This window comes from Trematomus bernacchii, unplaced genomic scaffold (genome assembly GCF_902827165.1).
Source record: "Trematomus bernacchii unplaced genomic scaffold, fTreBer1.1, whole genome shotgun sequence".
Classification (NCBI taxonomy): Eukaryota; Metazoa; Chordata; class Actinopteri; order Perciformes; family Nototheniidae; genus Trematomus; species Trematomus bernacchii.
The window spans coordinates 17,119,933-17,145,477 of record NW_022987973.1 but is presented as its reverse complement, the minus strand read 5'-3'; the positions used below and the strand labels follow the sequence as shown (position 1 = coordinate 17,145,477).

At 41.5% G+C, this 25,545-nt stretch overlaps 1 protein-coding gene across 1 annotated transcript in view; it reads right to left on the bottom strand.

The window, feature by feature from the left end:
* neo1a (neogenin 1a) overlaps positions 1-25,545 on the bottom strand; it is a 152,819-nt gene that overhangs the window by 5,619 nt on the left and 121,655 nt on the right. The window contains 16 exon segments of the mRNA XM_034116507.1: positions 220-464; positions 647-785; positions 918-980; positions 2,033-2,227; positions 2,549-2,656; positions 3,923-4,061; positions 6,212-6,444; positions 9,394-9,489; positions 10,589-10,783; positions 10,930-11,040; positions 12,680-12,824; positions 15,081-15,130; positions 15,581-15,719; positions 17,221-17,369; positions 19,588-19,742; positions 20,558-20,792. Coding sequence (XP_033972398.1) covers positions 220-464; positions 647-785; positions 918-980; positions 2,033-2,227; positions 2,549-2,656; positions 3,923-4,061; positions 6,212-6,444; positions 9,394-9,489; positions 10,589-10,783; positions 10,930-11,040; positions 12,680-12,824; positions 15,081-15,130; positions 15,581-15,719; positions 17,221-17,369; positions 19,588-19,742; positions 20,558-20,792 — 2,397 coding nt within the window.

The following is a 25,545-nucleotide window of genomic DNA, read 5'->3' as shown; positions in this document are numbered from 1 at the left end:
CCTGGAAACAAACTTGGGGGTGTTAGCACATTTCCTGCCTTAAAACCAAACTGTTTTCTTAGTCAAGCCCCCAGAATCGACTTTCCTGTCTGCCCGCCAAACTCAAGAAGTTTGCTCAGGATTATTATGCATGTAATTCAAGCAGCAACGGTGACATTTCAATTTGATCCTTTCCCATAACATTTAAGTTAAATTCTTCCCCCCCTCGGCGAGACTGACCGCGGTAGGAGTTTCGCCGCTGCTGGAGGTGGGGGTTGTTCTCTAGGCTGCTGTCAGCCGGCGTGATGTCCTGCGAGGTGCGGGGGATGGGCGTTTCCGTCATGACTGGGTTGGGATCCGGCGACTTGTCCATGGGTTTGAGTTCCAGCCTCTCGTGGTGAATCCAAAGATCAGGGGGCTTCAGGTCTTTGGAGTTTCCCTTGTATTTGTGTGAGCCGTTTGAGGATTTTGAGGCAGCCCGCTTTCTGCAGAAAGAAAACACAGACGTATCAGTGAGAGACTCATCTCAGTTATAGAGAGAAGTACAAGCGAAAAGGGACACATGTGGGGAGCTGTAGATTAGTAACCAGAGTTGGAAGATGTATTTCAGAACTGTGGAACATGAAAAAAGGACAAGAAAAAGTAAAAGTGTGACTGAGTTTCTTACTTTTTCTGGTGGGACGTGGTGCGCCGTGTGCACAGGAAGGCCCCGACCACCACCACGATGATGGTGAAGGCTCCCACTGAGATGATGATGACGATAACCAGGATGTGACCTTCACTGTTGCCTCCAACCCCTGATTTACCTCAAGAGGAGAAAGACCGGATTAGACTAGTTCTTGGATGCCAAAATAATATTGTACATCCACTAGTGTTTGACTAATAGCATCATAGCTGAACAGGATTGTTAAAGAAGGCAGCTGAGAAGAAAACCTTACCAACTGGATTTCCATCGCGATCTGGGTTTCCTGGGTGGCCCTGCTTGGGTGGCAGATTTGAGGCTGATTAAAAATGGAAAAGATATGTTTTAGTGAAACTCCCTCAAGTGTTTTTATGGCTTCTTAGACTGTCATATTTATCCCTGAGATGCATTATATTCTGACATTTTTTACAAGCACAAATAGATTTAGCTGGTCATGCAGCCAACATTTTCATCAGCCAAGAAGAAGGTAATCTCCAGAAAGAGAGATACACAAGGTGCAGAGTCAGCAGTGGAAGATAAAGTGTGAAGGGGGAATTTACCTTGGTCATTAGCCATTTTGTCAGAGGACTCAGCTTAACAGGCCAAAGGAGAGCAGGGAGGGAGAGACAATAAAAAGCAAAAAACAGGTTAGCGAAAAAGAGCAGATTTGGAGACAGGAATAAAGCAAGAGATTAGAGTTGTGAGGAGGAGGAAAGAGGCAAATCTAGAAGAATTTAAACCAACAGCAAGAGTGTACTACTGACACAGCCAAGAAGATATTAAAAGCAAAGCATCTAAATGAAGAAGATTATAAAAAGTGTCCTACACACAGTACAATAACACATACTGATTTTCAGTAAAAAGAAAATACCAAACATCCAAAAAATAGGTGTATGCGGCAACACCAAATGAAACCTGAAATGTACTCAGAGGTTAGTGTGAATTTGCTGACCATTAGTGGCAGTAATTTAGTCATCCCCAAGCAATCAACAAGGCATGGGAAACATCCCTGTGTCCGCTCTCAAGACACTTTCTCACAAACAACTTAATCAGGAGGAGAAGTGTTCACTAGAAACTCATTTTAAGCCAGGACCTGATCTGGCAAGGCACTGCCGGTCATTAACATATCAACAAAACACATTCCCGGTGGAATACTTTGTAATGTGAAACTTGTATCATGTTGCTTCACATCATGAACTACGAACAGAATAGTAAATACCACCAAAAATGTATGATTCTGTCTTTGAGTGTTAAAAACTGCAGTGATTAGGTGTCTGATAAGCCTTCAAACTCATGTATCTGTTTCTCAAACTGAACTTCCAGGTCTTCATTCACTTGTCCTTAACGTGTTCCTATATTTTCCTAACTTACTCTTTGGAGTTCGGAATTGTACAGCCTCAGACATGGGGCCCATGCCCTTTGAGTTTCGGGCCTGGATCTTGAAGTAGTAAGTGGTGTCCAGCGTCAGCTCCTGGATCTGGTGGGTCAGGCGGTTGCCAACCACTGGTTCGATAACCCAGTCATGGACCTCAGCGTTGACATCTGTACTGTAGTAGATGATGTAGCCTACAACAGGGAGGGTCAGGAAGAAAGACAATTCCATTAAGATACAGAGGCTTTAACGCTGAGCAAAGCAAGATCAACTACAATGCTTTTGTGCTATGTCCTCCAAGTATTGTGTCATATTATCACTCTTTATTGGGTTTATTTATCTCACTGAATCTCTTTTTGATAAAATATGTTTAAGACTGACGAGATCTGACCTCTCCTGCATGACAACAAGTAAAACAAATATTCCTTGGGACTTTGTACACGTTAATGATAAAACTTGAGTCTATATCTATCCGAGACCATAAAATACGTAACACACGAGACTTGGATACTGACCAGTGATCTTCCCGTTGGCCTCGGAGGGAGGCTGCCAGTTGACGATTATGGTGCGAGGTTTGTTCTCCTTGCTCACCACGGTAACGTCTTTCGGGGAGGAGCTGGGAACTGTTTAGTGGTGGAGTGATTGAGACAGGTCATTTATTGTTGATAAAAAACATGACATACTGTAATGCTCCATCTTTAACAACATATTTCTCTCATTAATTATGTTTCTATACGTCATGAATTAACTCATATATATGACATGTATGTATATTGGATGTCTAATGTTTAGCTTAGCAAATATCTTTTGGATACTGTGTGTGCATTTTATGAGTTTATGTGATTTCTGTGTCTGTGTGCGTATCGTGTAAGAGGCTCTACTGAAGTGTCAACCTAATTGTTATGACTTGTTGTTTTCACATGTCAGTGCACAATGACCTTGTAGATAATATTTATTTGCACAATTGTGAATCAAACCCCTGGCTGGACAGAAATAAGAACTGGCTGTTCTCCTCACTTCTTCGGAAAAACAAAACATAATGTTTCACTTCGTTTTTTAAAGTCCAACAAATCTCAATCCAATAGCCGGATAAACACGCCGATTCCAAGAAAATTAGCCTTTGTTTTTAATGTGCTGTTTATTTTCAGGCCACTATTAGCTCAGCAGTAACAATTTACAATGAAGTATGGACTCTGACACTTTAGTATTTGCTGTGTGTATATTGTAAATACAGAATAGCCAATTTAACAGTAATATAGTAACTAAAGGGAGATGGCAATCATTCACTGTCATCCCTCCGATGTTGTTTCAAGCTAAATGTAATTGAATCAGGAAAAGTATAATGAACCAAAACAAAATGCTTTTTGCTCTACAAGCTTGACCCCATAAAGACTCAGGTCTTGGTTGGCTCCTCAGGCTGATATACCCGGCCATGATGCTGCAAATCAAGAGAAACATGAAAATAAACATGTTTTGTTAACACAACATTTTTATATTAATTCTTATGGTTATAATTATCATTAATTTCTGATTCGTCCATTGGCGTATTGTGCGAGAAAGCAGGGTTAGTCCAAAGGGCTCTTAGTGAACAGAAGAGCAATACTTAAATTATATTCGCCAACCACCAATTTGCTGCAGGTTTCCTCAATTTCACTTGCGGTTAATGTGAAATCTATTGATAAATACCTTCCATATTAACTCGATTAAACTATACTGTACAGTGACCGTTTGGTTTTCCGCAGGTCTGTCCTCTCCTTCCCTTCGGTCTGTAAAAAGTGAAACATTACTTCCAGCCAGCCAGGGGCTCGTTACATTGGAGCATGTCTTTGTGGATGTGTACATTTGGTGTGTTTCTGCACAATTATTCACGAGTGTTTGTTTGCTCCTACTGGTTTCAAAGGTGGTGCCCTGAGCAGTCATGCTCCACGTGCTGGTGCGGCGCCCTTTGGTCACCATGACGGAGAACTCGTACAGCGTGTTTGGCTTCAGACCCGTCACCATGTGGTTCAGGCTGGTGGTGTTGGCCATCTGGAAACACACAGGCAAACACACACAATAAACAATAATTCAGTTTGTTTGATTGTAGATTACATTCACTAAACACAGATGAGGGATTCAGAAGTATTTTTGTCAGCACAGGAAAAATAATAGTCGAACACTTTTACTTGAAGAAATTATTAAAATTTGTATTTCACTATAAAAACAACTGACATATATTCTTCCCTCAATTAACCAAGGAATTCATTGTTCCTATAACTCTGGATGTTGTGCAGAGTTTATTACACTCACTGACCACTGAGGGGAACCAGAAGCTTTTACATTCTGTAATGCTCAGTCATGTTTGGTGTGAAACATGATGGCACACAAAGACAAGTGTAGCCATTGTGAAAAAGCTTTACACTGCAGATTAGCATAACATCAAGTTACAAAACACAAGGGGTCTATTTCAAATGTCTACGGCATCACAAACTTGAAATCAGTCAGCAAGTCGAAAATAAACGTGGGTTATGTAACCAGTCATCTTGATGCGTGTTGTCCTGAGCTGGCAGGCTTGCTGTGGTTTGTCGCTCGCTAACAGCCCTATCGCTAACGTTGCGTGCTATCACAAAAGTGCAGTTCTCCAGCGGGGGATGTCACACAGAGGGCAGTGGGATAGGAAAAGATAAATGTTCTTAAGAAACATGCTGCCCGTTTGAGAGCAGTTGTCTTTTCAATAATGTACAAGCTTGTCTGGCTAGACTCGCATCAGAGTAGAGGACATGATGAACATTACGGCTTCACTGTTGGTTAGACTGGTCTCAAGGTTTACGTGCACAAGTACAACATGTAGATTTCGGAGATAGGAATCCTCTGATTAATAAAATACACCAGAATAGACTTGTTAGAAGATGGAATTTGGTTATCGGGACAGAAACATAATGAGCCTGTGAAACTCTTTAATTACTGTCACAGGCGGAGAATCAAACCAATTTGAGCAAGAAGGCAGCAAAACCTGACTGCTGAGTCTGTGTGTGTGTGTGTCTGGTGTATATGTGTGTGTGTGTCTGGTGTATATGTGTGTGTGTCTGGTGTATATGTGTGTGTGTTTCTGAGTTGGTTAGATGGAGAATGCACTGTCAGATCTACAGACTCTGTTCCTAGTTCTTAGATTCTCTTGTCCTTGTTGAATAATTTATCAGTCAACGTAGGCCTTTATCAGAGCTCTGCTAGGTCACATGTTTGCATACATACATGCAGCCATAAAAAAACACACATACAGACATTATTTTTGCCATTATTGGAAAGTTGGGAGGGAAGAGGTGTATAGAAAACAACATGCACAACATTTTCTGTTGAATACCTAACAAAGAAGCTGCTTAAGAGCCTTTGCTGTGATAAACGATATCACTGCACTTGCTGTAACCACTGTTCATATGGATGATGCCAAATCAACCAGGACAGTGATCTTACAGGATATTACTGACAATCAATCAATTATCAATTGCAGCCCTACAACTCTAGAGTCACTAAAAAGAGACTTAAACATAATAAACTATAATAATAAGTTATTGAGTTAACCGAGTTGTCAGACACATTTAACGCGAATGGAGAGCAATGAGAATTGTATTCAGCCTACAACTTTATGAAGACAAACGCCTTTACACTTAATGCTGAGGGAGATTTTCTCAGTTGAAACAGACTGCTTCTCTTTATAGTGCTTCCAAAGCCGGATGAAAATAGATTATTGCTTGGTTACAAACATCGGCATTATGCTGCCGCTGTGCTTGGGAGCTGCTGTGGGAATACTTTATTATATATCATGGTATGACATTGCTTTTCATTTTCAGCACATCAATACATCTCTCTGGTAAGTGTAGACGCAGCGGGAGGCACAAAGTCCCACAGCACTAAAATACACAGAAATCGTACTGTATTAAATGAAGGCGCATTTTTAGAGTTTGATCAAACCGAGATGATTAAAGTTTTACTTCAATGAATTTTACTCTATCGTAAATAAGTTACTTGAGCTTTAAAGTGCTGAGCTAAACCAGAAAAAATGAGAAAATTAAACTGGGGCTTCAATTTACGAGAAAATCTTTCTCAATTAGATTGACAATAAGAATTTGAGGAAAAGGTTTTTTGAAATCAATGATTTTAGGTAATCTACACACATTAAACCAGGAACATGAAGCTCTTACCTTCACTTTAGTGTTGGCAGGGATGTTGGTCTTCCAGCGGACGGTGTAGAAGCGGTTATCTGTGATCTTTTGGTTCTTGGGCAGCGAGTTGTCGGCCCAGGTCACCTTGATGGTGTCGTGGCTCAGCACGGAGGACTGAACACCCACAGGCGGCATCATGGGAGAGGGGTCTGGGACTGGGGTGTATGGAGCATGATAGTTGATAGACATGTCAACATCGGGGTCTATGGGGTCTGCATGTTATGGCAGGAAACCCGCATGCATGCACACAAATTAAAATGACCAACATTAAAACATAAAGGAAAAGGCGTGGCGGATCGGACAGTGGAGTCAAAAAAGGATGCAGGGAGGAACGAACAGAAGAAAATATGGTTAATGAGTTTAAATAAAGAGGGAGGGAGAAAACAGATAAGTGGAACAAGGATGGGATTGGGAATGATGAAGAGAAAGAGAGAGAAGATTCTATTAGACACAGACCTCTACAATAAGACAAATCTACAGAGCTGGTGCTTTAAAGAAACTACTATACAGTATTTTTCTATCAAGAGCTACTATATACTACAGAGAGAGAATGGAAAACTCTATTCATAAGAAAAGATTGCAGCAAATGGAAAACTAGGCAGAAAGCAGATAACCACAATCCTACAGCCAACATTTTCAAGCTCACATATTTAAGTGTTAACACACTCTTTTCAGAGAAAGGAGGTACTGGCATGTGTTTTGACGTGTTTACATCGTGGACCTGTTCCCAACATTTGAATGCAAAGTGGATAAACAGACGGACTCAGGGTTTACTGGAAAATGTTCTTCTTTGCAGAGTAACATCTAAAAGGCTGCATCGTGTCCTTGAAAACTGTAGAAAGAACGCAGAGGCTTTAAGTGAGGAAGCCTGCAGGCAGAGAGGAGGGTCACGGTCAAGTGGTGGTTTCATGTGTGTCTGTGCTTCAGATTTGAGCCTTTTGGCAAACTCTGGCACAACTACAAAACATTTATTAATGTGCGGTTTCCTTGTTAAATAAGCCAATCAATTAAATGAATACCACAGGCTTTTTGTATTATATTTGTGGGGATTCAAGGACACAGAATAGTTTTATAATCATTCTCATGTATTGATTCCAGTTGTATCAAAACGGGTAAATGTCAATACTTTCTCAGTCACCCATGATGACACTCCTCCTTGACCAGTGGTTGGTCCTCTCCTCTCTGCCTCGCTCCATTTGACACCTCTTTGCACAGAGCTGCCCTCATTACATTCCCCAGTCAGAGTCAGAGTGTGTGTGCATGATGAACACCCAGCATTCATGTGGTTATGGAGAGACACTGCGGTTTTTGGAGTGGCATGCAAGCTGCATTTCTTTACCCAGCTTTGAGGAGTACAGTCTCCAGTGTTAACCAGTAGAGCAGGGTGCAGGAAAGAGTTGCCCTGGTAACATTATGTTACAGGTCCGGATGCAATTCCTAATTTCCTGCTCCTAAGTTAAGGCGCCATGTTATAACATATTCAACCCAGCACTCTTTCAACCTAAGTTCACCAAGTTTCTCCTTTTTTTTCAAAAGTTAAAGTGCTATGTAGGTCAGCTTGTCTTTTTAATACCGACTTGAACAAACTGGCAGGAAGGGAACGCGCCCCAGACGATTCAGCAGCAGCAGACGATGGTTGTGGGCTTTGGTTCTGCTTTGAGAGGAAACGTTTGGATCTGACGAAGGGTTGCCAAGAATACCACAGGGGGTCTGCGAGTGTGTGTGAGGAAGAGAGGGCTTCATACAGAGAAGGGTACAGTGTGACAGTATGTGGGTGTGCGCGCACTTAAGACTGCCACCCCCCCTCGAAGCATGTTGACGGGATTCATGTCATCCAGCATCCCACCCCTCCCCGCACGGCGGTGCAATGGTGCTGCTGCAGAGACGAACTGCAGTGATCAAGGCTTCATGGGGGGGGCGGGGGTGGGGGGGGGGGGGCGGCAGGATGGGAGAGGAGGCAGGTGCAGCCCACATTCGGGGGACACCCCAGGGAGCATGGGCTGGTTGTCTTCTGACAGTGTCACATAAACTCTGTGAACTCCACTAACATGCAGTCTAACTGGCTGTGTTTTCTCGCTTTAAGATCATTTGTCAGGCACTCTGCAGAGAGACTTAACTTCCTCTTCTAATTGTGAGCTGGGTTGTGAGCTGAGGCTTAAAGAATTACAGAGTCTCGGGCTGGCAGCCAAACTCGATTCCCCATATTATTTGCCCGATGCGACAAAGCTGTTTCATTATAACAATAAATCCAATTACCTTATTTAGGTTGATATTCATTTTTCATGCAAATCTAAAACAGTGACAAATCGTTTTGTAGCTATTTTGTAATTAAGATGTGTTTAGCCAAACTTTTTCTGATTGAAAAATAAACTTGTAAAGGCTCTTTTGTAGACATTAATAGTGACTCTAAATATAATAGTAGTTCTGCCATTGCTTGTTACTTACTTACACCTACGCCACTAAGTTTGGCTCTACTAAAAAGTATGTAAAATGCCTGTTTAGACTGATTAAGTTGGTGAGCTATAATCCAGTGTGGGTTATTTATTATAACTCCTTATAGTTGTATAACATATTTGTGAATGTATGTTGATCTGTTGCCTCTCATATATATCTTACCTGGGAGTTTTGAAGTTGAGTATATACATTTGTTAAAGCTGCCAATGAATTATCCTTTTTGGGAAAAATAAAGTTGTGTAAAACCTGAAGAGGTTCTCCAATAATATTTCTTTATTCCATTCTTTGTTGTTGGATATGTGCTCCTTCAATATATTGGAACATTATTCCCTGACAACCGGGGACATCTGGTAATATAAGGGCAACATTTCAGGGCCTTGACATTTTGATTAAAAAGAGACTCAAGTAAACGGGGAGTCATTAAGGAGAGAATTAATTAGAGCAGGGACAGCCAGATGACCCGTTATCTCCTTGGTAACTTGGAGTCGAGACAAATTCAGCCTGATAATGATCTCAGATTAGAGAGAGCGGAGATAACTGTCAGACCAAGACAAAAGCCATACAGTGAGAGTATATCCCATAATATTTAATGTAACGTCCGTTGTGTATGAGCAAAAGAGGACAGTTAACAGGATTTAGGATGCTACCATTTGCAGTGTACCGAATGATAAGAGATCTAAGGTCGGCATGGAGATGTGTGGTCCTACCTGACTGCGGTCTGGTGATGGCGCTCTCGTACACCGGGATCCCCTCACCCACGTTATTGTAAGCCTTCAGGGTGATGACATAGTGGGAGCTGGGGACTGAGAGAGTGATAGAGAGAGGTTAAGAAAGAGCATGGTGAGAGACACAGGAAGAGCGAGATAAATGATGTGTCCGGCCATCTAATCAAGCCCAACCTCTCGAGACCCTCCACTGATAATTGCGATATTGGCCAGAATGAGTGTTTGGACACAATCCTCCTCTTACTGTGATTGTAATAAGGGCTTCAATTATGCATACATAGATATTCTGCAACACTTTTCCTCCTAAATCTCTCCATTTAATATGATTATTATTATCTAACTCTGACCCTTTCTGAAGCTTAGATTACTGGAGTATTAATTGTATATTATTGAGTTTGACCTACATAATGGGTATGGTAGAAACAAAGAAATAACTATGGAGCAAAATGTGTGTGTTACTGTCCAACGAAGCAAAATCACTACCTATTGCTGATATAAGAAATAGCAAAACATTGATTTCTTGAGTTCTATTAGTAGATAATGTATTCCAACTCCTCCAAAATTCCATATATACTGGTAACATGTATGCATATATACATCAGTTTCTCAAAGGTTGGACTGATCCTATGCAGAGAAATGTCTCTTATGCAACAGTAGGAACCAGCAGAATATTTTACTAAGGTAGACCTTTCATTTTATGTTTCCTTTTCTTTTGATGACAGCAATAATTAATACCACCAAAACAATTTGGTTTGATTTCAATAATTTTGACCCCTAATTATCGTGTCCCCATTAGGCCAATCTGCATAATTAACGGCTGAGGCGTGTGGTGGAGAAGATCTCATTAATTCTGTAAATGCTCTCTATGAGGCACGGATGAGCTGCTTCACATTGCTTGTGTGTCTTGTGAGGGTTTTCTCATTTGTTATTAAAATGTCACAAAACTAGTTAGTTCTATTTCTAAGTAGGACAATCACAGTAATGTTTCTAAATGTTGACATTTTAGTTTATGACGCATTTGTCCCCACGCTCTCATTACTATCTGAAACAGAGCTATTTGACAAATCAGCTGAGATTTTTCAATGTCATGATGTTGTGTGACAAATTAATATTTCAGTAAAAACAGAACACAAGCATTACGGCAATGTTTGAATGAAGATGCACAACATGTTCTTACAGAGGTTCTCGATAGTGTAGTAGCGCTGCTTATAGTCCACTTTGATGGTCTGGGCATGGGGACTACCGATGCCATAGCCGATGGTGTAGCCCCTCACCACAATGTCCTGGTTCTCTGGAGGCGTCCAGCTCACCACGATGCTGTTGACCAGCGGCCGGACGTGGAGAGAGCTGGGCTGGTCGGGTACACGGGATTCTAGCAAAGGAAATACATTAAATAATAACTTATAAGTATTTTTTTACAATTTCAGAGAGAAAAATGGGTAATTAAATGCTGAAAAAGGTTGGAAACATAAAACCTAGTTTAGTCTGTACATATTGAGTAAAGCAGATGATTTTTACCATCCAGGTCGCTCTCAAACGTCTCAGTTGTGGTCCACTCGGTGGCCGGCCCCGTGCCGTTCACAGTAATGGCCGACACCCGAAAGGAGTACTCAGTCCCACGCTCCAAACCTGGACAGGAAACACAAGCCGGTCAGATTCAGAGTGTTTAGACTGAGCTGTGGCTGATCTGAATTTCAAGCAGCAACAAAACTCTTTCTTTAAATCTTCTCTCTCCCTCTAAAACCTGATTTTATTTCATAATTTACCGCTGCTGTCAACTTGGCTGCTAATTTGGGGTTTCAAGTTGCAGACACAATACATTTGTGGAAAGAAACACATATTTTAAACAGATGTCCTATTCCTCTGCACTCTTTAAGGAGAAATCTATAAGCTAGCCTGGGGAAGGATTAAGTGAGGGTTTCGGTGCAATTCATTTTCTTTTCAAGTCGATATCAAAGGAGTGATTGAGATTTATTTTTTTACCTTTGATTATATGCTTTGGTGGATAAAGATTTATTTACCATTAAGAAAAGTAAAAGAGAAAAGTGTGTAAAAGAAGCCAGCACAGAAAAGTAACACAGAAATCTTTTGTAGTTTGGAGTTTTGTTAATATTTTAAAGCTACGTCTCCTTCAGTTGATTCACTGCTGGGTGCCAGCTTTAAAATGCACAAAAGAGAGGAGAGCCTGCTGACAAATGATGTGTTACTTTTTTAATTTGCTGTAAAAATTGTCATCATCGCTACATGCTAATCCTGCCGCCTTTTCTTTTTTGTACCCACTATTCTGGGCCGCCCTTGGGGGGTTGCTTCTGAAGACTGCCTAACTATCCATGCCTCCAAGGCTACAACATCTTCTTCTAAACGCTTTTGAACCAACAAACACCCCACTGTTTCCCCCCCCTAGAATCTTCCCCAAAATCTACTTTTAAGTGTATATTCTCTTTGATGCAGCACACAGCTTGACGTCAGGCCACTTGAAAGTTGCTGAGACAACATCTAATATTAATCACCAGTGCAGCGTGTCTCTGGTGATGTTTTTGTGGTAGCAGCGGGTAACGTTACGGTATAGTAAGACATGAGACCCGCTCAAAGTGTTCAGATGAAATGCAGATAAACAAACACAATTACAGACAGACCGACTCCAAACATCAACTCAGACATGTCTTGAATCTGAAGATCAAGATTTTAAATATTGTAGCATGTCAGAACTAATTGACATACATGCAGCAGAGGTCAAATGGAGTGTGATAGCATAAGGGTTTTGATGTAGGACCTGTATGTAGGATCAAATGGGAAATGGTGGATGTGTGGAGCTGTGTTCTTAGTAAAGAACACAAACCCTCAGTCCTATCATTATTCCTATGACCCTGATCACACCCAGCATCAAACACACACTCAGTGGACAAGTGGACAGCTGTAAATACAAGTGTGGACACAGATAACCCCAGATATGAGCAGCAAAGGACACATTGTTAACTAGGACACATTTAAAATGCATTTATATGATATGTGTGAACTGCTCTCCATCTCTGAACAAACATGTAAAGTGCTTGTTGTAACGGGAGCTGACTAGCTTCAATAAAAAATACAGTTATAAATGCAACACATTCACCGCAACTTGCCAAGCTGTTAAACGAGAATTGAGTCAATCAAAAAAAGTTAAAACAACAAATAAAAAATGTTGTGAACATGTGAGGGCGATGCTACAGCAGGTAGAGTTTCATTTTGACGTCAGCAACTATAGTTGAGCCAAGCCAGTGTCTATTACCGTCAATGATCTTGTTCAGCTGGGTGCCTCCGGTGGTCTCGGCTGCTTCACTCCTACGGGAACCTTTCCGGTATCTGATCTTGTAGCCGGTGATCTCCCCATTCTGGTCACTAAGGGGTGGGGGGTTCCACCGAAGCATGATGCCCTGAAGGAGGACAAAAAGTGAAGGTGGATTAAACTTAAACCTGCATATGTGGAAATGTCTGGTTTTGAGCCTGCAGCTGTGAAGGTGACCTCATTGTTTAGCATCACACCTTCCCACACACACTTTGGCACAGACATTTGTTTAAACGTAACTCTGCAGGTTTACTGTTCTGTTGGCCAGAAACACAAGGTCTCACCCGCCCTCTCCCCTCTCCTCCTGACTGTGGTGCAAATGGGAGGGCCGTGCTAAAACAAACATCCCTCTGAGCAAGGGTGACGCAGTGCAGATTGACGCATTGGGAAGGAATAAACACATGAATAATAGAGGGAGGTGTCCTGATGAGTGGGGTGTGCATGTGTAACTGTCGTCAGGTTAACCCTGCAGAGAGGCAGAGAGAGGAACGCAGGCTGGCGAGCAAACGCTACACTGTTGAGGGATTCATGAATCGGAGCTTTTGTGTGTGTATTTAAAAGAGATAGGTGGGGGGTAGCCCTGTGTGGGAGAAGAGTTAATTAACACTTTCTCACTGTCACACTGATGCACAAAAGCCTGAATACATGTGGAGGGCACACACACAGGAGTTCCTCCACAGCCAAGTCAAGGGAATTGAGCAAATTAAATGTGTGTTAAGTGTGTTCAATTATTCCACTTTTGTTCTTACACTTTCAGTCCCAACTCCTCATCTCCCCCTTGTTCTCCATAGTCATGGAAACCTTTTTTAATTGACTTCTGGAAAATTCACAGGGAAAAGGTGCAAAAGAAGATCATAAAGACAATGTTCTCGGAGTTGCCTTGCAGGGTAAAGATGTGCCGTTCAGCTTGACAAGGCCCAAAGAGGAGGCTGAATAAATAATAAATGTTAATTTGTTTTTTTTCCCCTTGGTTCCATTTGGCTGGGCGTATCGAAAAAGCTAATTGCATAAATGATTTGCATCTATATACTCGCTCCAGGATTGTTGACTTAATGACTGTTTACATTCAGAATTAAACACAATGACAACAAAGAGAAAATATTAGATAACTAATTTCAATAATGCTTGGGAATAAATGATGCCAGATGTTTGTTTTGCAGCTTTGAAGGGGTTTGTCTGTGTGTAATTGGGAGGGGACAGCTGGATGTACACTAGCCATTCAGAAATACAATCCCTATCGTTCCCACAGAGCGGCTCTTTCTCATTTTTACTCTTAACATTAGCATGAGGGTTTTCTCTCCATTCATCTCAGCTGAGTATCCCTCAGCATGGGTGGCCGGTTCTTGCTCAAGCTGGAAGTGTGTGATAGGATTCTCTACCAGTTTCCTTTTCTAGTTTCAACGGCAGTTTTCTGTAATTCTGGTTCTGCATTGAAGGGCTAAAAGCGCTGGCTGCTGCTTTTGTAGTCAATGCATGCAGCTCACAGTTTTCAGCATCTCCTTCACTTCTGTTTGTACTTGCTGTCTCATGTCATGAGTGAGAAACTCTTTAAAAATCAAATGTAATCCATCATTCAAGTGCAAATATACAACAGGCCTGCAGCTCTCTGTCTGAAGATCAAATGGTTGAAGAGACCTCCAGCTGAGGTCAGTTTCCGGTCTCAATCAAGAGCTGTGAAGCCTGAACACTACTCTCCCAAGACATCTATTACCTAAAAACATGCTAACCAACAGGTTGAAATGGCTATCACTACGTTAGCTTTGCACATAGCATCACATTTAGCATAGATTTGTCGGTCAAAAGCCACCAAAACATACATTTTAACTGGGAAATTGGTTTCAGAAAAACATTTAGTCTAAACTCCCCAATTATTATCTTACGTTGACTGCATCTCCCGGGCTAATATTGTTCGGATCCATTTAGATTTGACTGTAGGCTTCTCTGCCAGATACTGTACAAAGGGAGAGTGATCCAGAGGATAAAACCTTCTGACAGGCGGCTCTCCTGCCGATGAGAGGATCGATGAGGGTTCACACTCCCTCTTAACCAGCTGGGGCAACAGGCCTGTGACGCGGCTGATCACACAGAGAAACAACGGTGTGCTGGCCTTCAGGCTACGTTCTGTATTTGTTCAACTGTTTGTGTTCAACTGTTTGTGTGTGTGGATTTTGTGAAGCGGCTGCATACACCGTGGACCGAAGCTCAGTCAAGCTGCAGGCAGTTTAGGTGCATTTTTATGTTGGCATCTGAGGGAGTCTGTACAACATGCGTGAAAGCTTCTAAGACGTCAATAAGAGAAGGGAAAAATCTAGACTGGTTACACGTCATGCAAACTGTTTCTTACCTTTGAGTTCTGAACCTCCAGGGTGAGGTTTTGAGGAGGAGCACTGGGTACTGTGAAACAAAAGAAGGGTGAGTATTTTAATTAGCAGGTCATTAACACAAATTCTATTTTTAAATAAGCTGCTTGTCTTTGCCTTATGTGACAGTAAAACAGATACCGTAGGTTGAGTGTTGCTCTGAAAAAAAGCATTCCATTTGAAAGCATCAACTTCGATTCATCATGTTTTCCAAAATTGACAGACTAAAGGATTAATTGATTCATGTAGAACATTATTTGCAGGTTAATTGCTTATAAACTAATTGGTTAATCACAGCTCTAATCTACTGAAAATGAACAGTTCACTGTAAAGATGTATCTAGCTGGATATACATTTACAGCATACTGCAGATGACTCAAATGTATAGCCATCCATAACATTTTACACACAGACAAGGATGTTAACATCAATCAGGACATGTCATAAACCAAAGGCTAGAGGCTCTCTTCATTAAGATACTGACCATCAGACAGCGTGCGAACGGCCACATCGTCAGTGGAGACCCCCGGCCCGTGCTTGTTGTTGGCCACCACACGGAAACTGTACTCTGTGTTCTTCTTCAGGCCTGTCATGGTGTAGGACTGAATGTCAACGTCAACGTCCTGAAAGAAAAGGAGGGAGGAAAGAGAAGAAAGTTTGTTTGAATATACTAAAAATATAACATAATTTATAAATATGAATTAATACAAATATATCTTCTTAGGTGACTGTGCTAAATAGAACAAATTAAGTAAAGTGTTGCAAATAAAGACAAAACCACACATTCATTTCACTAGTTCTATACCAACAACATTTTCGGAATTGTGTAATTTTAGCTTTCAAGTTTGATATTGGCACAAACATGAGTAAATAATACCAGTTCCAATAGTTTTAAAAGCCTAGGATGTGGCAAAGCTACAAATGTGTTGCCTGTGTTCATCATTTCATGACACCAATATCTCAGTGTGTGATTCTGTGTATATAAATAACATCCAAGACAGAGAAACAACTTATGCTCTGTGTGATCAAAACTCTGTGCTTCACAAATTGGGGAAGCTGGCACCAGTTACTTCAAGCCAATTTACATTCGTCTCTCCGCTTGTGACACTTGGAGTAGAAAGGCGGAGACCTAGTGGAAATCGAATCTTGCTTCTGAAGCGCTTCAATCACAACCTCTGACCTCGAGGCATATGATCGCTTGTGACCACTTCACCCTGGAAGAGGCATCACAGGTTGTCCCTGACTTACCCCTGTCCTTTAATATTTCATCTCCTTTCAGCACTGTATCTTTCTATCTTCGTCTGTGCTCCGTCCCATTCCTTCACCTCTTTCTTTCCACCCCTCTCTTAATCTCTTGCCTTTTTCACCTCATCTCTGGCTCTCTTCTCGAGGGAACTGAAGCATCATTACTCAGTACGCTGGATGACGTTTCATCCATTATCATATTAAAGGCTTTTTAATGCCTCACTGGCTTGCACACCGCTACTGCTGGGGCTGACTCGATATCTAAGCAGCTGAATTCCACTCCTGTGACGGAGTTAGACCTGCAGAGAACAACTCGGTGAATCATATTTCCTTTTTTTTTGCACAATACGCGTTTTGTGTGAGATGCTTAAAAAGCAGTACAAAGAGTCTTTAAGCTAATGATTAGGAACGCCTTACCTCATCACAATTTACATTAGGCTAGGAAGTGAAATTCTTTTTATCTAATGAACCCCGCAAAAGCAAGCAGCAGCTACAGGAAGTACCTCTCCTCTTACAAGGTACAAGAAATGAGACAATGATGTTCACTGAAACTATCCAACTTTTAACAATATGAAATCAATAAATAGAAGGAAAAACACAAGGAAAAAATGTAATGCAGGAAATACTACACCCGTTTAAAGTCCTTTAAAAAAGAATATATCTGAAATTATATCTAGATTTTACATGTTTTATCTGATTTCTGGATTATTTTTATTTATATATTTTTTTCATCAAGCCTTTTATTGTCTTGTTTCTACATCTATTGTTCTGTGTGCAGCACTTTGTAACTACTCTTTGAAAAGTGTAAAAAAAAAGGTTGTCTCAGATCCCTTTCTGCTATCACACATTACAGCCGAGTGAGTGAAGACAATTTCCTACCTGTTCGTTGTCAAAGCTTTTGTCTGTGTAGAACACCTTGTAGGTGAGCATCTCTCCGTTGCCAGTGATGGGTTTGTCCCAGCTCAGAGAGACGGAGGTGGGCGTGTTGGACACCGCCTGCAGGTTCGGAGCAGGACCGGGCACTTGAACTGAAGCAGGAGAGCAGAGATTAGAACACAATCAAACATGACAATTGTGATTTGTTTTATCTTGAGCCCTCTCCATTTTTCTTATGCATGTTTATGCATCTGGAGCTCAATTTAGCATGTCCATTTTTTGCTGCCAGAAACACATTCTTGGCTCCTCTAAAGCCTCATTCCCCTGTGTGAGCTAGAGCTGAGACCAAGACGGCTCCGAGGAGAGCGATTCCCTCCGGACTGAGCTGACAGCCATGTAGATTTTCTTGTTATTCCCATGACAAACAAACTGAAGGTGCGCCTCAACAAAAACATCAATGTGCATCTCGCATTACACCAACATTTGCCTCAGGCTTATATTCAGTATGCTAGACTGTTTATCTAACTGCGTGTAGTTATTCAAAATAAGGGGCAGGATTAGACCGAGATTGAGTTATAACTTGTCTGTGTATCAGTTATATGTCTCGTGAAATAAATAGAAAAGGGCAGATATGTAAATCTTGTTGAGCAATGTGGTTTAACATCTTAAAGTAGAGGCTTTAAACTTGGCACTGTGTTAATTTTGCGGCGAAGATTATATCTTTTAAACTTTTTAAAGGATCTGACATCTTCAAAAAACTAATGAGAACACAAACATTAATGTCTCAGATTTCTTTACTTCCACTTAGATTAGGGGAGTGTGAATTAAACTACTCGGCTATTATTCCTACACTGTTCGCCTGAAGCAAATCTAAACACTTTTAAATGATAGCAGTTAGCACTTTAACATCCAAGCAAACATCTTATTTCATTTCCAGTTTGCTGGCAGATAGAGCTAACATAAAAAATGTATCTATCACGTCCCAAAAAGGTTGTGACATGCTGCTACCACCAAGAAGTACCTAAAATGTGAGAAACATACAGATATGATGGTCAAAATCAAACAAGATATAAAACATGTAAGAGTTAATTTGGCTAGTTTAAAAGGTAAAAAGTCATCTTTGTTTTTCAGTAGTTTAATTGTCCTAACCCAATAATAATGTCTGGTAAGGAGGATGGGAATCAACCTCGTAAGCAGCTGGTTCCAGTACTGCAGAGAAACTCAGAGAGCATATGGACAGTGGTGTCATTTCCTGTTGTCTTTGTACTGTTCCAAATTAGATTTTAAATTAAACATTGACTATAAGGTTAAAGTCACACAGAAAGAGATATGTGTCCATCTGATATTGAAGGCAGAAGCTCCCCTTTGTGTGGGTTTGAGTGTGAGTCTGTGTCTGTGTGTGTGTATCAAGTTTCTGTGGAGAGGTGACACGGTGCAGCTGCAGAGATGTGTGCACACACCTGGCACTCAGGTGCAGGTCAAGAGTTTAAGCTCCCATTCGTAGCATGTTCTCACACTAAAAGTGCACGCACACGACAGAGATATACTGCCCAGGTACAGCCCGCCCTCACTGCTATCCCCACGGGTGTCTAGGCATTAACGTGGTGCAGTGTGTGTGTGTGTGTGTGTGTGTGTGTGTATCTGTGTGTCGATCTGTCCGCCCTCCAACCAAGGACACAGGTAGAGTAACGGCGGCTGACCTACAAAGTGACAGTGACTGAGCTGCGGCTGAGCCCAGAGGTGGGGGACGTCCACCCTGACAGTGTGCTGGGAAACCCCCTTTACAGCACTTTTAAATGTGGGTGAAACAGCAGCAGCCATGGGAAGGATTACACACCCAGATACAAAGAGAAAAGAAGAACCACTTCGCCCCCTCTCTCCTCAAGAACTCATGTGTGTCCTCCACTTTAAACATCCTAATGAGCTTCTGTACAGCATCTCTGTGCAGACCGGCAGAGGAAAGTGTTTCAGATAAAAGACTGGAATACTAATTTCAAACATTCCCTGCTCAGGTAGGCCTGGTTCAAAGCAACACACACACAGGGATTATAGTAAATGTTGGGGCATACATATGAAGGGGCTTATGAAAAGGCTGTATTCCTCTGGTGTGGGTGGTCTGCCTTAACACACAACACCAAACAGCCTCTAATATGTGACTGCCCGTGTGTGTGTGCGGTGTTGCTGTATGTGAGTGAATATTTGTTTGTGTGAATGTTTATTTGCACATTTGTGAGCTTCTTTTGAGTGCATCCTGTTTGCATCAGTGTGCCAGTGTGAGCATGTTCCCAACCAACTGGCTGGAGTTTCCCTTTATGTTTATGTTTCCTGTTTACCGAACACATATAAATGACCGTGTGTGTGTATCTTTACCTTCAGCCTGGGTGGCCACTTTGAGCGCTGCAGAGCTCTCTCCCTGCCCGTTGCTGTTATGGGCCACAACCCTGAAGCGATATTTGGAGTCTGGCATGAGGTTCTGGATGGTGACCTGCATCTCCCCGGGGCGGCTGGTATTCACTACCCGCTCCCTGATGGACACACACACACACACGTGCACAGCAGCAGAACATTTTTAACTCTTGTGAATTCATACATTTAAGAGTGTAAAAAACAAATGTTAAGTTTACAAATGAATAGTGTTGGGTACTAAATGAATGATATAATCTTTGACTGTATTTAAAAGCAAATCCTCAGACTTGGAAAACAGAAAACAGCTAATGTTTGATAAATGACTAATTATTCTGTCCATTAACTAATCAATCAAGTAATTGAATAATGATGAGCATATTAGCACTCATCTGCCTCTACAGCAGAAACCATTTGTTTGTTTGAGGCAAATGGCACATGTGGTTAGTGTAAACATTATTTGTACCCTCCATGTATCCGGATAGATACTTATATATGCATTTACATCTGTAACTGTAGCTCAGAGTAAACACTTCTTATGTATTAGGCCACTTCTGAGAATGACCATTTCATAGGGAAAACATAAAACGTAGCCAAAATGCTGAAGAGTAATTGTGGAAAATCCTCTCAGCTTCTTTCATGTCCTCCTGAATCATACACAGTAAATCCTCTCCACAAGACGCTGGGGGAAATTATCACAGAGCTGCTTAAACAAAGTGTTTGGACTGAATTGTTTTGTTTATACTTGAATGTAAAAAAAAAGGTAATCCTTTGAGGAAGGAAGGTTGTTTTTAATTAATTAACATTTACTGCTATGATAAGTGCTTTAATTAGGCATTTCCAGAGTGGTCTGGTATGCATGGTGCCCTGCCGACTGCAGCAGTAATGTGTGTATTAGTACCCTCCTGGCAGTACTACAGTTTAGTGTGTGTACTACCTGCTGGTGCCCTCCTGGCTGTAGAACACAGAGTAGGTTAACTCGTCTCCGTGAGGTTCGGCTGGCGGGCGCCAGGTCAGCTTGATGAAGCGAGTGGAGACCAGCGAAGCCACGACGTCTCGAGGGGCGGAGGGGGAGGGCCCCGCTGGACCGGCTACACCTCCGGAGCCTGGCGTTACATGGTCAGTAGTGTTAGGAGTCAGTGAGGGGGGGGGGAAAGAGGGCAGGGCTACATCTTTGGGTTTGGAGGAGGAGGGTGGAGGGAGGTTTGGGTGCAGCGAGACAGGGAGGGGCAGGAGACAGTGGCAGTGTGGGAGAGGGTGAGAGAAAAGTCACGCAGAGGCGCCCGAAAAGGAACAGGTCGAGGAGAGGAAAGGGGTTGGAATGGAAATGACAGTGAAACGAAAGAAAGGAAGGAAACAAAAAAAGAAGAAAAAACAAAATAACAACAACGTAACAAAAACTGCCTTTTGGCGTGACAAGGAACCACAGAAATAAAACACTTCTACTACACTCACACAGCTGACAAATAAAGCACAATACAAGGGGGACTACACATGCAGATCTACACACAGCTCTCTAATGTAAGGGTAGTGCGAGCAGAACATAGCGTTAAACATTTAATTCTAAAAAGACGGCTTTTCCGCCAATCATTTGTGATTAAAAATGATTGGTTAGCAGTTTTGGGTAGCATTTAAAACTAAAAACTGGCATACACAGGTAGAGTTTGTATGAATGGGACAAATACACCTTCCAAATGCACACAAGAAAACCATATGTTCAGGGAATTAAACATATTTTTTCAGACACAGTAAAACAACTCAAGTCTAACAATAAAGTTTATTCTGAAGTCTAAATTCTCTCAACTAACACCCCAGATGATATTTTTTATACACTTTTTCCACCACATTCCACAGGCTAGCCACAGAAATGTTTGTGATTTCATTTGGTGGTTGTTTTATTTTGGAGGAACAATCTGCGGTCAGACTGAGCCAGATCTGCTTTCCATTTGCCTGGCAAGTGGGCGAAACGAAAGCATACGGAAAGAATGTCAGTCTGTATGACATTTCCATTTGTTGCGGGTCAAGAAAATTGACAGGAGGGCAAGGCTAAAATACAGAAAAGGAGCAGGAAAAGTGCAGTGTGCAAACGGTGTATTATTATTGGTGAAATTGTTTTGAAAAGCAAAGTGACCGCTGGCCTATTTGTCTGTCGTTGCATGTGAGCTAACCACTAACCCAGCACTCAATATTTGTTTACATTTCAAACTCCCAGTTCACTGACTTCTGTGATTGGAGTGATATGAAGCATTTGCTGCTATTTTGGTCCACGTACACTTTTTCCCTTGCCATTGCGCACACACTGTGATCAATAACGCAAACCTCTGAAGGAGTGTTTACTTTTATATTAATGTCACAGTGTTCATTTCTATATAAGTTTACATGTGTGTGTGTTTGTTTTCAAGCGCAGTCTTTGGCAAATGACACCTTTTGAGTTGTGTTGGCTCCGTACTTCAGCACCTTGTATTTTAAATCAAACAATGATTTATGAGGTAAAGGTGCTGACTATAATATTTCATTTCAGATTATTTGACACAAACCTAAAACAAAATCAATTCCTCTTTTATGAGGTTTGGTTGCAAAGTCGATGTCTGGCAGAGGCTACAGCAGATATGAGCACACTCAATATCTCCAGGCCGCCTTCAGTCAGGTTTTTGGCAAGCAGGAATCAGATGGATTGATTCAGGTGACTGATGGCCAGTCGAGATTATTCCACAGGTTGGCAAACACTTTTAATGCCTAGTCTGTATTTTTTGTAGGAAAAGGTTGGGCGATTAATGTTCATAAAGGGATAGGACTAGTCACCCAACAACCTTAAAGTTGGACGTCAACACTCAAAGCTACTGATTCATAACAAATCCAGTTAGCTGGAATCGAGCCAAAAACTGAGGAAAACATATAATTGCCCTAATACTCTTTGACTGCCGTGTAAATTACCAGATGCTGAACCATTATCACACACACACACACACACACACACACACACACACACACACACACACACACACCACACACACACACACACACACACACACACACACACACACACACACACACACACACACACACACACACACACACACACACACACACACACACACACACACACACACACACACACACACACACACACACTTCTGGTGTCCTATCATGAGGCCATCACTACATGACAATAAGCCGCTTTGGAGGATAAACAAAGAGCTTGAGGCCTGTTTGTTGTTGAGGAAGCACTTTCCTGCATAACTAAATTGTGAAGGGAACACAATCCCAGGAACGTATTGGATTATAAGTGGCGAGAATACACAGCAGATACTGTCACAAATTACTATTGGAGACTAATTTCCAGACAAAATAAACACATAAAACACGTTAAAACACTATCAAAACAAACAAAGTGAAACACTAAATGTAATGTTGGGAATGGTTTACACAGAAAGGAAATAAGGGTGAAAGATCAAGAAAATAAATACAGTATCTAAAATGCAGTCAAAATATTTGAAGAAATCCTGCTGCTAAACTGAGGAATAGCAGACCAAAACACAGACGTTGAAATGACTGACTGACTGACTTTCTTACCAACTTAATAACACAATAAAGGCATGTGATATTATAGTTTGTAGTTGCAGCTGCAGAATAATGCATTTAGACCTCCATGTAAAACATTTCTTATCTTTGTGGTCAGTAAAAAGATGAGATAAAACACATAGGAAATCAGCTTGGCACCTCTAAAGTTAAGGTTCCTTGAAATTGCTACTATACTATACAAGAAGGACGGGATCCCATGTGTGCAAATGGAGTTTATTTTAGTTTAGCGTATTCTGGAGTAGAGCCACCGCTTGTTGACTGAGACAAAGGAATGAAGGCATGACAGAAGTGGAGCCAAGCTTTCAGACATGTATGTGCAGACACATTTAGAAAGAAAAGCTCCACTTTGGCTTTGTTCCTAAAGGCGTACAGAACTGTAATACAGGAGGAATTTGAGTGAAAAGCAAATATAAAGTGGGGCTGTGGAAGAAAAAGGTTTCACAGTTGGGTAAAGCAGTAAGGAATACAGCAGTTCAGTAAAAAAATTGCCTGAAATCAGTGCCAGGTCAGACGTAGAAATATAGTATAGCCTGATGAGACATGCATTGTGGGATAGGCAAAGGGTCATTAGATGTAGTTTCTATCTTTATACACCTTGTCAGCTGTAGGTAATTGACATGCGGGGCAGTTTTCGGTGTCCTTCTGACAATCTGTCTTGTACTTGCATGCCTAAAACTGTTACTGTAAGAAGGCGTCAGCCTCCCACTGCCTCTGCCAAGCTCTTTTCATAGCTGATTAATAGTGCCATTAGTCTCTGTGCCAGAGGTAATGAATGGCTGGCATTAAGGCTTAACGAGGAAGGTTACTCTAGATCTGCATAATAAATCTGGGAAACCAATACGCAAAACAGTCAAGACAAAGACATAGCAAAGCATTCATCTTAATATTCACCGGAAGCAAGAGCCCTTTCTGAAATTTAAATAATTGGAGTAGCACTAAAGTTCTGATTAAAGCCTCATAACTTTTATCTTGTGCTGCTAACTCCAGCAATCCTTTGCTGTGCTCCCCAGAGAGTTTAGCTAAGCAGTTTTTTCATCATCTGGTCTGAGTGTAAAGATAAGAGAGCCTACCTCAGTGGCTGAGACTATACACCTCCACCAAGAGAGCAGAAATCTATTGAATGCAGATATCTGCCAGGAGCACCCACAGCACTGTAACTACAGATATCCTTTTTCAGAGGGAATTCAGCAGGCCATGCCAGGCTCTTGCTAAATGGATTTCCTCAGAACTAGTTTCCATGCCCTAATGTGGTTCAGTAATGATGACTGCATAGGAGACAGATCCTGCACAATGCTAATGGTCCATTACTGAGTCACCACTTTTATCTGCCTTAGAAAATAATAAAGGAAGAATGAACAATGTACTCCAAAAGCCTGGACAGAGCCCTCAGAAAACCAACAAAAAAGCTGGCTGTCGATTAAGTCTCTTTCTGCTTCATGCGAACATGCCACAGTCGCACGAGGAGAAAATGTGGGGAGCATATCTCTGGGCGTGCGGTTGAAATACATCAAAGGTGATTTCTTCTGAAGAAACACAAAACAGCATAGAGGCATTCTTTTTTTTAAATGTATAGGTAATGTAAGCATTGACACTTCTCACGTAAATGTGGTGGAAATCAGCTGCCTTCTCAGAACAACTGCTGACAACCATAGATGCACTCCCTCTACAATCTTGTTATTCTCGCTCTCTTCCTAGATAAGAATGGAAAGATGAGCAAGCCTGACAGCTCATGACATTTGAGCGGCTCCTTAACGCGCCGACAAAAGAAACTGAGTCAGAAAAAGAAGACAAATGTTTCAAGTGGAGACAGAGAGATGTGAAGAGAGAGATGGTGGAGTGAGAGAAAGAGGCTGACCTGACTCTTGAGTTTCTTGTCGGAAACAATAATAAGCTACATTTTGGCCACCATTTTCAACACTGACAAAGTACTTAAGCAATACTACAATCAATAAACAAACCTTTATATAAACAATAAAAAGCAATACATGAATCCACAAGGGGAGATAATAACACCCTGCTAATTTCACCATAGCATAATGCGTTGTCAGGTGAGAGATTTGACTTTCGGACCTTTCCATCACCTTATCGCTGGAGGGGGCTGAGATAGAGTATCAGATAGGGGGAGCATATCAGTTACTGCACACGCTCTCTCGCTAAGATAATCAGAGGCAGTCGGGATTAAAGTCCAACACGAACCTCACAAAGGCTAAAACTGACAATGAAAGAAAAAGAAAATCTTTGAGTCACAGACTGTTTCTCCAAAGAAGTGAAACAGGATCCCTCCACATTCCTCCGTATCACTTTCTAGGGCACATTCACCATCATCGAAAAAATGTTTGAAAT